Below are 14,061 nucleotides of genomic sequence, written 5' to 3' on the forward strand. Positions count from 1 at the left end.
TAGGGTTTCCAAGGAGCCGCTGGTGGTTTGGAACTGTCAACTCTTTGGTTAGCAGCCAAACACCTAACCACTACACCAACCCAAAACCAAACCAAACCCATTACCGTCAAGTCGATTCCGACTCATAGCGACCCCATAAGACAGAGTAGAACTGCCCCACAGAGGTTCTAAGGATAGCCTGGTTAGCACCTGTAGGTCTTAACCACTACACAGAGCTCCCTATATTCACCCATGATAATTTTTTGTCCCAGTAAATTTTCTTTGCAGTAGAATAAATTGGTTTTCAAGAATGCGTTTTGTTTTGCAAATCAGACCATGCTGACGTCATTAGACTGAATTTTCAGGAGGCCCTGCTCCTGACACACAGAATCAACGTCATGATATTCTTAGGAGACCTCAGCATTCAGCACTTCGTGGGTCCTTTGGTTTTCATCTTTAGAGAGAGGACTTGGCAGGAAATCAACGCCCAGGAACAGATGCGGGGGTACAGGATCTTTGGCTCTGAGTAGCGTGAAGGTAAGGTGGCTGAAGCTCTGGGTCGGTTTTCCTAGAAGCCGCGGGCGCCCGGCCACCTGCCTGGGGCCTGGCCACTCCTCGGGCGTCTCCTCCCCTAAGTTTCCTTCTCATAGGCTTGTCCCTGACAGTGTGGGCGGCCCCTTTCCTGAGCGCTTAAACTCTTACTTTTTTTTCCCCACCCTCCTCCTCCTCCACACCAGCCTTTCTCTTTGCCTCAGTCACTTCCTTGCTCAGCCTCTTCCTCCCCAGTGCATTGAAGAAGATAACCGGGTCGGAAGGACGCGGCACCAGTTTTTCAACCGAAAAGAAGCCGAGGCGGTGAGGTGAGTGAGTCCCCTGGGCAGATATGACAGGTATGAAGGATGGACGGGATTATCCGGTTGAAACCACGAAGCCGGGGGAATGGTGGAGTGCGGGTGGAGTGCCAGGACCTGCAGGTGGGCAAAGGGCCATCAAGGTTACCACTGGCATTGGGCTGAGGCAGAGCAGGATAGGGACCCGATGGGCGCGCGCCCCCCGCACCCCCACCACTCCAGCAGACTTCCGCACTCCGCTCACGTGACATTTTATCGGCCGGGGGCGGCTGGGGAGGCGAGCAGCGATTTTACGGTTTTTACCGCCGTACAAAAAAAAAAATATATATATTATTATTATTATTTTTTACAAAGTGTCTGCTTTGCGCTTGGCGGTGTCTCGGGGAGCCAGTTCTGCGGCGCTGGGTAGTGGAGGCTGGGACTGAGGGGACAAGCCGCCCGAGGAATTTGGTGGCCCCAAGGCAGGGGACTCTGGAGCGCCGGAGGTGGGTGCGGCTCTGTGCGCTCCTGGCGGGGGACTGGAGGGAACACTAGGGGCTCGGGCCGTTTTCGTCGCCTGGTTTGGGCGCTCGCTTTCGCTGCGCGCCGGTGCGCTCCGGCCGCGGGGCAGCGCGGGTGGCCGGACGCCGGCGCGCGTGTAGAGGAGACAAAGGCTTCCGGGACGCGGCCCTTCCTGGGGAGGCCGCCCGTAGCCCGCCTGGCAGCCTCGGAACAACCGGAATCCGGCGCTCCCCAGCTCTGCACCGGTGCGGTGGTAACCGTGGGGTGGCCTGCCAGGGAAGGATCTTGGGACCCCTTCCGGGCGGTATCCAAACTTGAGGCAAGGATGCCCTAATATGGAGTGTGTGAGCGCCAGCGAGGAGGCAGGAAGGAACCCAGTCATCCTTTGACCAGCTGCTAGTCAATGATCGCAAAGGAGGGCAGAAGAAGTGCCCAGCCCCAGTATGCGAAGTTGGCCCCTGATTTCCACAGATCTCCGCTCCAAGGAAGTTTTATTTCTTTGAACATTAGAAATACTCCATATATTGTCTCCAAACTTAGAGAAAATAAATAAATAACACAGCTATAAGAGGGTCCTTAAAAATACTCCAGCATATTGATGATGGAGCGCTGAGCATATGCCCCAATCCTCTGTTACTCCGCTTTCTTTGTGACTCACACGCACAATGCCTGATTAGGGGCGGGCTAGCTAGCGTCTGTTCTCCCTTTCTCTTGATCCTCTTCCCTTCAGCGGTATTTTTCTTCTGGTCTAGCTGCCTTCCATTGATACGCTCTTCCTTCCGCACTTGCCCTTCTTTGGCCTCTCCTCATTGTTTTTGATCTTCTCACTCGCTCCAGCCCCAGGCTTCTGTCCTTTCTTCTTATAAAATGTCTTGGGCGTTTCAAGGAATATGTAACAGTTAGTACCCCCCCCGCTTTGTCCCTTTCCACCCTAAATAATAAAATAAGTAAATAAACCCGCTTATTTTATGTATGCTAGCAATGGTTTCTAAACCTGACTGTTAACTTTCATACGTGTAGGGACCTGGGCAGGGAGCCTTTCTTTGTGTTTTGTCCTAGTAAGTACTCAGCATGTAATATTTCATAGAAACACAGCTCGCTATTATATTTAGAGCAGTTTCCATAAGGACCAGTGAAACAGAAAAAGAAAAAAACCAGAATGATGTGATAGAATGTCATTTAATTGTGAGGAGTTAAGTTAACCCCTCTTTGCCTCAGTGTCATCATCCATAAAATGGGTATAAATAATAAATGCTTTGCAAGTTTTTAAGAATTCAATGAATTAACATAGATAAGGAACTGATGTGTAATTAGTTAAAAGAAAGGCTGGCTGCTTTCCCTTCTTAAAATTGGGTAAACATATAGCTGCCTAAAAAAACCCCACATATTCACACTACAGAATAGTGGGATTTCCTCTTTGAGTCTCATTATATTAAGTCTGAAGTGTGCTGCTGATGCTGAGTGGGAGGAGTGGAGAACAGTGTTAAAAAGGTACATTTGCATGGTGGAAGGAAAGCAGAGAATCTGAGAATTGGACCAGCTGCTGTCGAGTTGATTCCACCTCAGGGTGACCCTATGTCTGTCACAGTAGAACTGTGCCCCACAGAGTTTTCAATAGCTGATTTTTTGGAAGTAGATAGCCAGGCCTTTCTTCCAAAGTACCTCTGGGTGGACTTGAACCCCCAATCTTTCAGTTAGCATCTGAGCAAATTGAACTGTTTTCACCACTCCCTGAGAATTGGAGGGGACCTTGATTCCTTTGAACATTTCGTTCTACCTTCCATGCAGTGCAGGCTTATTTGCTCAGCAACCCTCATAGATGCGCACTGCTTCTGCATATTAATGCCTTCAGTAACATGGTGCAAACTTTATTCATTGTTAGATAGTTTTGATAGAGAAATTTTTCTCATGGCTCCTAAATCTGCCCTCCCATTACATTTATCCATCCATCCTACCCAATAGAGCAGAATGAAACAAGACTATTCACATAAGAACATAGAAGGAGCTTTAATTCTTTGATAATAGCAGCAGATCTTTTCTAGGCCATCTTTATGGGTCAAGATTTTTTAGAGTGCAAAAGACAGAAGCTCAATCAAACCAACCAAAGCAAAAACAGAAGCCATATTGCTTCATGTAACTGGCAAGTCCAAGATCATCTATGGGCTCAAGCAATGCTCTATGGCTGGACTTTTCTTGGTGTTAGGTTTCTTCCTGGCAGGTTTTTTCTACATGGTGACCATTTACACCATAGGCCGAAAACTTCTCTTAGAACCCTTTGGAAAGGGAGTCATTTTACTAATACTTCCAGAAAAATCCCAGGGCTGACCCTTATTGTTCTAGATGGGACCACCAACCTTATGCCCCAAAGTGGTCACTGGTTATGACTATTCCTAGAGCCCAGAGTGAGGATCTACCCAAGCTACAAAGACTTAAAGTAGGAAGGAAAGGCTCTATCCAAATAGAAACTTGATTGCTGGTGCCAGAATATGGAATGGGTTCTGCGCAAGCAAAAACAACAGCTGTGCACCACACTGACATTAGCAAGTTTTTTCTACCATTTTTCTCGTGACATAGCCTTCAGGCCTTCAGCATAGTGGCTGCATCCCCTGGGTATGTTTATCTTTTTAATTTCTCACTTAAACCATGTCTTGAATTGAATATAATGTTATAGATATGTCTTGACCAACACAAAGTTCCGAATATTTGGACACAATAGAGGGAGCTCGGCTGCTAACTGATAGGTTGGCGGTTCGAACCCACCAGTTGCTCAGTGGGAGAAAGATGTGGCAGTCTTCTTCCATAAAGATTTATAGCTTTGGAAACCCTATGGGGCAATTCTACTCTGTCCTGTAGGGTTGCTATGAGGACCGACTTGATGTCAGTGAGGTTTTTTTTTTTTTTTTTTTTTTGTCATAAAAGAAGTTTTATGTAAATGCATTTAAGAGTTCGCATTTTATTGCAATACAAGCTTCTTTAATTATAATGTTCACACAAATAATGTAGCAGATGGTAGTGGTAATCTGCGGTCCCAATCAATATCATTTAAGCAGGTGGTACGTAGTCATAGATGTCACTCTTGTTTTTAGAAGCTACTGAGAATTAGTTACAGCCTGCCTGGATCAAGTTGTTTCTTCCAAATCATCACCCCCAAATAAACCATACACGCAATCCCACTTTTTTAGTTTCTTATTCGGTTTGGAAAACTTATAATTTGAAAACAGACTGAATAGATGCATATTCTGCCCGTTTGCTTCTACTTTCTGACCCTCGTGTGGTTGTCGCATTGTAAATTACTGCCTTCTTATGGAAACTCTCTTCTTCCTTAACTTCTTGGACCCTACATGGCCGGGGTTCTCATCTTCCGTTTCTACCTGTTCTTTCACCATTTCTTGCTGGTATTTCTCCCCTCTGCCCTTATGTGGGTGTTTGCCAATCCTCTTTACCTATTTTTTTTTTTTTTGTCTTTGAGTGCTGTTCCTCTGAAAGCTACTCTCCGTTCCCCACCTAAGTTAGTAGCTCTCTGGTGCCAGCTCCCACACCTGTACCTCCTTCACCTCTGATGCATTTACTCGTTCCGTCAGTTCATGGAACTGGTATTTATTGAACCTCCACTACTGGTGTCAGATGTGATGCTGGGTTCCAGTGGTACAGCTGCGAGCTGGATTCCTGCAGAGAGGAGTTTGCGGTAATTCTAGTAAAGTGAAGTGAAGACGGGCCCACAGTGCTGTGGGAACACATAGCAGGGGAACTCTCCTGCACTAGTGGCTCTGGGAAGGCTTCCTGGAGGAAGTTAGATCTAAGCTGGCACTGGATGTGTGGGGTTAGCCCCAAGAAAGAAGACTAGGGACATGATGGGCTGAGAACACAGCATCTGTGAAGGCTGGAGGTGAGAGTGAGGGGTATCTGATAAATAAAGGGAAGCCCCGCATGGCATTGGCTGAAACCTGAAGTCAAGGGGTGTAGAGTGGAGGGGGCTGGAACAGTGGGCAGAGCCCAGCCTGTGGAGGACTTAGTAAGCCCTGGTAAGTCTCACAGCTCCTGTTACATTCCGGACTTCTCCTTATCTGAAGATGAACCAACTGTCTCCGGTACAAGCTCTCCATTGCAGTCAGGCTGCACTGGGCAGTGCCCAGAGGACAGGATCCCCTCCACGTGACCCAGAAGTCATCATTGCATTGACCTGACAGTATTAAAGTTACCTCTATGTTGACCTGCCTTCCGTTTTGGCTATAGGCTCCAGAGGGTAGATACATCTGTGTCAATTAATCTTTGTATCCCCTCCTCCTAGCAGAATGCCTGCCTCAAGTGTGCCACATCTTCTCTCTTTGCCTTCATGCTTTTGCTTATGTCTCCCCCTTGTACCACTGAGTGCTTGTCACATTGCTGTTTATTCCAGTCCTTTCTCGGGCCTCTGGACGGTGAGCAACCTGAGGGCAGATACTATGCTACTCATCTTTGTATTTTTGGTGCCTAGCAGAGCACCTTGAAAAGGATTTGATTGGAGTTAATAATGGGTACAAGGAGAATCCACCACCCATCTGTCAGTTTGTTGTACTGTGTTGGCTTGCATATTGCTATGATGCTGGAAGCTATGGCACTGGTGTTTCAAATATCAACAAGGTTATCCGTGGTGAACAGGTTTCAGCAGAACCTCCAGACTAAGACAGACTAGAAAGAAAGGCCTGGGGATCTACTTCTGAAAATTAGCCAATGAAAACCCTTTATATAGATCACAACAGAATATTGTTTGATATGGTGCTGAAAGATGAAGCCCCATTGATTGGAAGACATTCAAAATACACGTCGGCTGCAACAATGGAGTCCAACATACAATGATTGGGAAGATGGCGCAGGACTGGGCAATATTTTGTTCTGTTGTACATGGATGGTGTGGGCATGAGTCAGAGCTGACTCAATGGCAATTGACAATATGGGGAATGGTGACATTCTCCCCATCGGACAGCGGAGAAGAATAATGGGGTCAGCAGAAAGGTAGTTTTAAAGATAATGAGAAAATGGAGATGCTTTGGTGCCACGTATATTACAAACATAATTTTAGGCAAAGGGACGTGGTATATTGATAGTAACAGATGCTACATGAAAAAGAAAAGACCCTTGGATTTGGCAAGATGTGTTTAATGCAATGAAGAAAGGGTAGTAATGCAAACACACTTTTTTCTCTCTCAGGCAGCAATGAATGTGGATCATGAAGTTAACCTCTTAGTGGAGGAAATTCATCGCTTGGGTTCAAAAAGTAAGTACTCTAACCTGTAACTTTTGTTTCTTTGTGGTTTTACGTCAGAGCAACAGGACCGGCATTTTGGTGGAAGCCTGTAAATGGGTTACCCAGGGCTTCAGGACAGCTGTGCCCTCAGTGAGCGTGTTATTCCCTGAAGTGGCACCTGAAGACGCAGCTACTGGGGCATTGATTCGGATGCAAAGAAGGGTTGAGATATTCCATTCCAATGGGTGAAAAATTACCAAACTTCTTTAATCTGGCTGTATTGAATTCTGGTAATTGAATCATGTTCAAATTTTTATGTGTCACACTATCGAGATTCATTTTCTCTGCTTAAACCATCTTCCATTTTACAAACTTTCAAGTGACTAGGGACTTAGATTGAAATTATACTGAATTATCCTTATTTTTTCTAAATTCTTGAGTTTTGTATGATCAGGTATTTATATACATGTAACTAAAATAAACCATCCTATTTTTTATAGGTAGGCTTTTTTTTAAGTCTTCTTTTTAATCAGCAGCTAATAGGTAAATACCGTGAAGGTAGTGACATGTAACGTTGGTAGTACTAGTATTCCAAAAAAAAAAAACCCAAACCCATTGCCATTAAGTTGATTCCAATGCATAGTGACCCTATAGGACAGAGTAGAACTGCCCCATGGAGTTTCCAAGGAGCGCCTGGTGGATTCGAACTACCAACCCTTTGGTTGGCAGCCGTAGCACTTAACCACTACGCCACCAGGGTTTCCAAACCATCCTATAGGTAGACTTTTTTCTTTTTTTTTTTAAATCTTCTTTTTCCTCAGCAACAAATAGGTAGATACTGTGAAGGTAGTGACATGTAACATTGGTAGTATTAGTATTAAAAAAAAAAAACCCATTGCCATTAGGTTGATTCCAATGCATAGCGACCCTATAGGACAGGATAGAACTGCCCTATAGGGTTTCCAAGGCTGTAATTTTTATAAGCATCATTACTTACTTAGCACATTTTCTCATACAGAGCAGCTGGTGGGTTCAAACCGCTGACTTTCAGTTAGCAGCCAAGTGCTTCAACCACTGTGCCGCTAGGGCTCCTTAGTATTAGTATTAGCAGTATACTAATTGATAGTATCAGTGCCCTTTTCCTAAGTTGTAATGAAAGTCACTATTATATCTGTCACTTTAAGCATTTGGTACATCTCAGACAAGATACATGAGAGTAAGTACCTCAAGAGAATTGTTTTGTAATTACAGCTTGATTCTTCTTACTTATAGCTCTGTCTGCTTATGAATTGCAAATCCTTTGAAAATCCCGTTAAGCCATTATTGTATTTTTCTGCAAATAACCCACGTGGTCTAGGTTTGTTTGCCAGCTGCTCCCTCAAGTATTTTTGTAAGCATGCTATGAAAAAGATTGGCATAGCATGCTTACAAAAATACCAAGGGGTGGGGCACAGTTGGAAAAAAAAAAAACCTGCAATACACAGCATATTTGTGTAAAAGTACATAAAGTAGTGTTCAATGTCTCCTGTATTACTTTTCCATTGCTGCTGAAGCAAATTATCACAAACTTAATGATGTGAAACGACAAAAATTGATTATTTCAACAGGTCTCTAGATCAAGAGTGTGACACAGGTCTCACTGGTATAGGACCAGAGTGTTGGCAGGGTACATTCCTTTCTGGAGGCTCTAGGGGACAATCCCTTTCCTTGTCTTTTCCAGCTTCTAGAGGTTGTCCACATTCCTCGGCTCAGGGTCCACTTTCTCCATCTTCAAAGTCAACAAAGCACGTCGATCCTCACGCTTCATCATTCTGACCTCCTTTTCTGTTCCACCTTTTCCATTTTCTAGGACCCTTCTGATTACCTTGTGCCCACCCAGATAATTCAAGATAATGTCCTCATCTAAGGACTTTAATCACACCTGCAAAGTCACTTTTGCCACATACGGTAACCTATTCACAAGTTCCAGGGATTAGGACATGGATAACTTTGGGGGCCATTATTCTTCTACCACATTGCCTTTTTGGTCTTCTCTAGTCACTTTGGAAACCCTGGTGGCGTAGTGGTTAAAAGCTACGGCTGTTGACCAAAAGGTCAGCAGTTTGAATCCACCAGGCCCTCCTTGGAAACTCTATGGGGCAGTTCTACTCTGTCCTGTAGGGTCGCTATCAGTTGGAATCGACTCAATGGCAATTGGTTTTTTTAGTCACTTTATTTGTCCTTTAAACCTGAGCCATCACTACTAAAATATACCAAGAGAAGATAAAGTAGACATGCAAGTGTTGGTGTGAACTCAATAACTGAGTTTAATTATATAGTCAGTTCATAAGTATTTGTTGAGCATCTAAATATGCTAAGCAACTATAAGTCCGAGTGGTATATATTCCTCTTCCTCAAGGATATTCCTGTGTATTTGAGAAAAATAGTTGAAAACTCATGGGGCAGTTATCAGAAAAAATGATATGCTCAATTGTGAAGTGCTGACATTCAATTGACTGTAAAACCAAACCCATTGCCGTCGAGTCAATTCTGACTCATAGTGACCCTATAGGACAGAGTAGAGCTGCCCCATAGGGTTTCCAAGGCTGTAATCTTTATGGAAGCAGGTTGCCACGTCTTTCTCCCGCAGAGTGGCTGGTAGTAACTGCCCACTTTTCAGGTAGCAGCTGAGTGTTTAACCACGGCACTACCAGGTCTCTTTCAATTCATTATGTTGGCCTCCTTCAATTCACTATGTTGTTGAGTCAATTCTGACTCATAGCAACCCCATGTACAATGGAACGAAACACTGCCTGGTCCTGCGCCATGCCCACAATTCTTGTTATGCTTGAGCCCATTGTTGCAGTCACTGTGTCAATCCATCTTGTTAAGGGTCTTCTTCTCTTTCACTGACTCTGTACTTTACCAAGCATAATGTCCTTCTCCAGGGACTGATCTCTCCTGATAACATATCCAAAGTATGTAAGACGTAATCTCGCCATCCTTACTTCTAAGCAGCATACTGGTTGTACTTCTTCCAAGACAGATTTGTTTGTTCTTTTGGCCATCCACGGTATATTCAATATTCTTCACCAACACCCCAATTCAAAGATGTAAATTCTTCTTCGATCTTCCTTATTCATTGTCCAGCTTTTACATGCATATGATGCAATTGAAAACACCATGGCGTGGGTCCGGTGCACCTTAGTCTTCAAGGTGACATCTTTGCTTTTCAACGCTTTAAAGAAGTCTTTTGCAGCAGATTTGCCCAATGCAATGTGTCTTTTGATTTCATGACTGCTGCTTCCATGGGTGTTGATTGTGGATCCAAGTAAAATGAAATCCTTGACAACCTGAATCTTTTCTGCTTATTGGTCCAGTTGTGAGGATTTTTGTTTTCTTTATGTTGAGGTGCAATCCATACTGATCAGTTCACTACAGTCCCAGAGGAATATATTATTGATAGCTGCAGTATTGAGGGGCATTTAATTAAGCCTTGAATCTCAGATAGGACTTTGCAGTGTAGGGCAGGTCAGTTTGAGAGGAAATCCTTGAGCCAAATTTGGGATGGGCATGAGTCTGATGTTTGTGGACAGCATTGAGAAGACAATGGAGAATGTAATTTATTAGTCCCCAGATCAAACAGATGTACAGTTCTTTCCTAACCTCATTTTTCTCCCACCCAATTCATCATGCCCACTTGATGGAAATTTGGTGAGTCTTATTTTCAATTGTGATGTCACTACTTATGTTCCTCCAGCCATACTTCCAATTTCTCCTAAGTTCTGTGAGGCCCTGGTACTCTTAGGAGTACTATTGTTTAGATTGTTCAAGGATTTGGAGAATTTTTTTTTTAAATTCAAAAGATCTGCAGAATTTTCTTCTCCTTTAGATCTTTATATCAGCCTAGTGTGTATTGGTCAGACTCAATTGCTTTTAAAATCCTACCCTCTATACCCTGTGCAGCCACCATGTCTATCTGTGGAGGCTTGCGTGTTGCTATGATGCTGAACATGTTTCAGCAGAGCTTCCAGGCTAAGATGGACTAGGAAGAAAGGCCTGGCCACCTGCTTCTGATAATCTGCCAATGAAAACTCTATGGATCACAATGGTCCAGTTTGCAACTGACCATGGGAATGGTGCAGGACTGGGCAGTGTTTCATTCGTTTGTGCATGAGGTTACCATGAGTGGGGCTGACTTGATGGCAACTGACAACAATACCCCTAGAACAATGTCATTATTCTGATAGGAAAAACTGAACCTGTACTTTAAAATTAGCAGCTTTACAAACTAAAAGGCTATAAAATAATGATAACTTCAACAAGCATGAAAATAGTTTCAGCTTTGCAGCTTCAACTGGCCCCCTTGTCTCACCTGCCCCTGTTAATGGATAACTCAGTGAGTTGAAAAGCGTATATGGAGCTATGTTATCTTCTGACATGTTGTAGTGATTATTGCAGTTGTGTCTGGAATAATTTTTACTAATCTACCTATGATTTATGAACTCAAGTTAGAAATTGATTGGTTTTATCTTTTATGTTTGTTTTGTTTTGTTAAAATCAATTTCCTTAAAATCTCTCATTTTTCATTCAGTGAAAAAGATTAAGCGGAGAAAGATTATTTAGAGATTTAAATTCCTTCACTCAACAAAGATTTCTTGAATGCTCTCTTTGTCCTCAGTGCTGGAGATGCGGAAATAAACAAATTTCTGTCTCACTCCTTGAGCACGTCTTGGGTAGCTGGAAAACACAAACAAATTGGGAACATACATTGGGAAGTGGTTAAGAACGTGTGCTCTGGAGTCAGATTCTATAGGAATGAATCCCCAGCTCCTCAACATACCTGCTATGTGACCCTGGGCACATTCGTAAACTTTTCTATGCCTTGGTTTCCTTATTTGTAATAATAATAAAAGCCTATTTTGATGACTTAAAGACACTGGTTTTCACACTTTAAATTCCCTGAAATAAAGATGCATCTTACAATACATGGTGTGCTATAAATAGGCAGCTTAATTGGAATATAAAGTGATGGTGCTTCCTGCAATCAATTGTGTCTCATCCGTGATGAAATAAGGATTAAGTGAGTTTAATGAGTGTGAAATGCATTGAACAGTTCTGAGAAAGTAGCACGCGCTCAATACATGTTAGCTATTAATTATTATAATTGATGATGAGTGCTTTGATAGATTGTATAGTCAATTTTATAAGAAGAGCTATTATCTCAACCAGAGGGATCATGGAGCGCATCTCAGAGAAGGTGACGTTTGAGTCCATTCACGGAGCGACTTGACGGCAGTGGGTTTGGTTTGGTTTAGGGAGAAAAAGAATTTAGCTAGGGAAAGGGGCTTGGGATGCTGGGCAGATGGTTCAACATGGGTAAAACTACCAAGGCAGCATCTCTTATGTCGCTTTGGACAACAGGAAGCAGCTCCTTATGACTGGATCAAAAGGTGCGTGGAGCAGTATGCTGGGACACCAGGCAAGAGCGCAAGGCATGGGTGCAAAGGCCAGAGCAAGAAAAGCTTTATCTATGAGGCCAAGGACTTCATTTAACTTTGAAGTGGTAGGGAGCCATAGAAAGATTAAAATAGAAGAGTATCAATCAGGTTTGTGTCTTACAAAGTTTATTCTATACCAGTGTGGTGGGTATGTTGGGGGGTGTCTTACACTGGGAAAAACCAGTAAAGAAGCAAAACCAGTAAAGCGTATAAATGTATATATAGAGAGCTTTATATCAAGGAAATGGCTCACGTGGCTGTAGAGGCTGGAGTGTCCCAAGTCCCTGAGTCAGGCTGGAGGCTTCTGACTCACCTCGGTGCAGGAGCTGGTGAACCCAAGATGGGCAGGTCAGACAGCAGGGCTCTTGGTCACAGGCTGTGAAGACCAACTAATCCTAAAATCATCAGGCAAGACGGCAGGTAAACTGCTAGCTCAAGTCCCAAGAACTGGAGGTCAGAAGAACAAGAGCCAGCTGCAGGATCCAGAACGAGCAAAAGCCCACGAGACTTGCCAGAAAGTCTGCCTATATTGAATGCAGGCCACAGCTGCAAAGAAACTCCTTTGGCTACATTAAACTTTTGACTGGTAATTATAAATTGTATTCTTGGTGAGCCCATAAAAAAAAAACCAAACCAAACCCAGTGCCGTCAAGTCAATTCCAACGCATAGCGACCCTACAGGACAGAGTAGAACTGCCCCATAGAGTTTCCAAGAAGTGCCTGGCAGATTCGAACTGCCGACCTTTTGGTTAGCAGCCATAGCATGAGCCCATAGTAGATGTTTATTAAAGATTTTGTGAATCTTTTGTACATGGGGACAAGAAACAGACTTTGCATTTGCTAATATTGTATTTTCTTAAATTAGATGCTGATGGAAAGTTAAGTGTGAAATTTGGCGTTCTTTTCCGAGACGACAAATGTGCCAACCTCTTTGAAGCACTGGTGGGAACGCTCAAAGCTGCAAAACGAAGGAAGATTGTTACATACCCAGGAGAGTTACTTTTGCAAGGTGTTCATGATGATGTTGATATTGTATTGCTGCAAGATTAATGTGGTTTGCATATCTTTGTGTATTGCTATTTTCTGTTTCTGGTAAACTGGATTATTAAGTCAAAGAACAAACATGTAAGCATACTTAATGTATTTTTGTAGAACTTTATAAACAAAAGGAGACTCATATTTTGGAAGTCTGCTCTTTTGATATCTGGAAAGAAAATTTATGTATTACACTGTAAAATAAGCAAAACCTATTATTTTTCTCAGGAGTCTGGTTAGAAAACGTAGGCAATGAGGCTTTTTTTTTTTTGGTGGGGGAGGGTTGGGGAAGTGTTTGTTTCGTAAATCATTCTTGGACAACTTTATAGATATTTGCCATTCTGTGAAAGTAGAAAACAAACTCCACAAGGAATATTATAATGTATATGTAATAAAGCCATGTAACTATCTTAAAATTGCCTTATTTTGTCATTTAAGCATTTATGTGCCTCTTAGAATAGGTTTTGGCATCAAGATTAGATTACTGCAGTAAAAGTTATCTTAATTTGAATAAAAATTCTTGTAAACTACAGGATTAAAAAACAACAGAGATGGATAGAATTACGGTTAGATCCTAAGAAATATTTATTTTGATGCCTATTATGTGCTTACCCCTGAGTTAGGGGACATGTCAAAAAAAATATAACCTAAAAACTTCATTTTCGTATTTTAAATTTTATTGTTGTAAGATACATATAACAGGAAATTTGCCTTTGTAACCATTTTTAAGTGTACAATTTAGTGACATCAATTATATTCACCATCTTGTGCACCTATCATCACTATCTATAGGTAAGAGTTTTTTTAATCACCCCAAGCAGAAACTCAATACACCTTAAGGAATAAATCCCCTTCCTCGACGCCCCTAGTTCCTGATAACCACTTTTGTTTCTATGCATTTGCCTATACTATTTCATATACTTGAGGTCATACAGTATTTGCCCTTTTGTGTCTTGACTTACTTTACTTAGCATGATTTCAAGGCTCATCC

General features: G+C 42.8%; 1 protein-coding gene across 1 annotated transcript; it reads left to right on the forward strand.

The window, feature by feature from the left end:
• Positions 1–467: 467 nt before the first annotated feature.
• ABRACL (ABRA C-terminal like) lies at positions 468–13,466 on the forward strand. Its single transcript, XM_049902329.1, has 4 exons — positions 468–516; positions 717–839; positions 6,519–6,585; positions 12,901–13,466. Exons 3-4 carry the CDS (start codon positions 6,525–6,527, stop codon positions 13,083–13,085), a joined length of 246 nt encoding a protein of 81 aa, XP_049758286.1. The 5' UTR covers positions 468–516; positions 717–839; positions 6,519–6,524; the 3' UTR covers positions 13,086–13,466.
• Positions 13,467–14,061: the final 595 nt, after the last annotated feature.

The sequence above is a fragment of the Elephas maximus genome, chromosome 1 (assembly GCF_024166365.1).
Source record: "Elephas maximus indicus isolate mEleMax1 chromosome 1, mEleMax1 primary haplotype, whole genome shotgun sequence".
NCBI lineage: Eukaryota > Metazoa > Chordata > Mammalia > Proboscidea > Elephantidae > Elephas > Elephas maximus.

Coding starts and splice junctions, on each gene's coding strand:
- ABRACL (XM_049902329.1), top strand. CDS start 6,525: ATGAATGTGGATCATGAAGTTAACCTCTTAGTGGAGGAAATTCATCGC. Junction 6,586..12,900: donor TCATCGCTTGGGTTCAAAAA/GTAAGTACTCTA, acceptor TTCTTAAATTAG/ATGCTGATGGAAAGTTAAGT.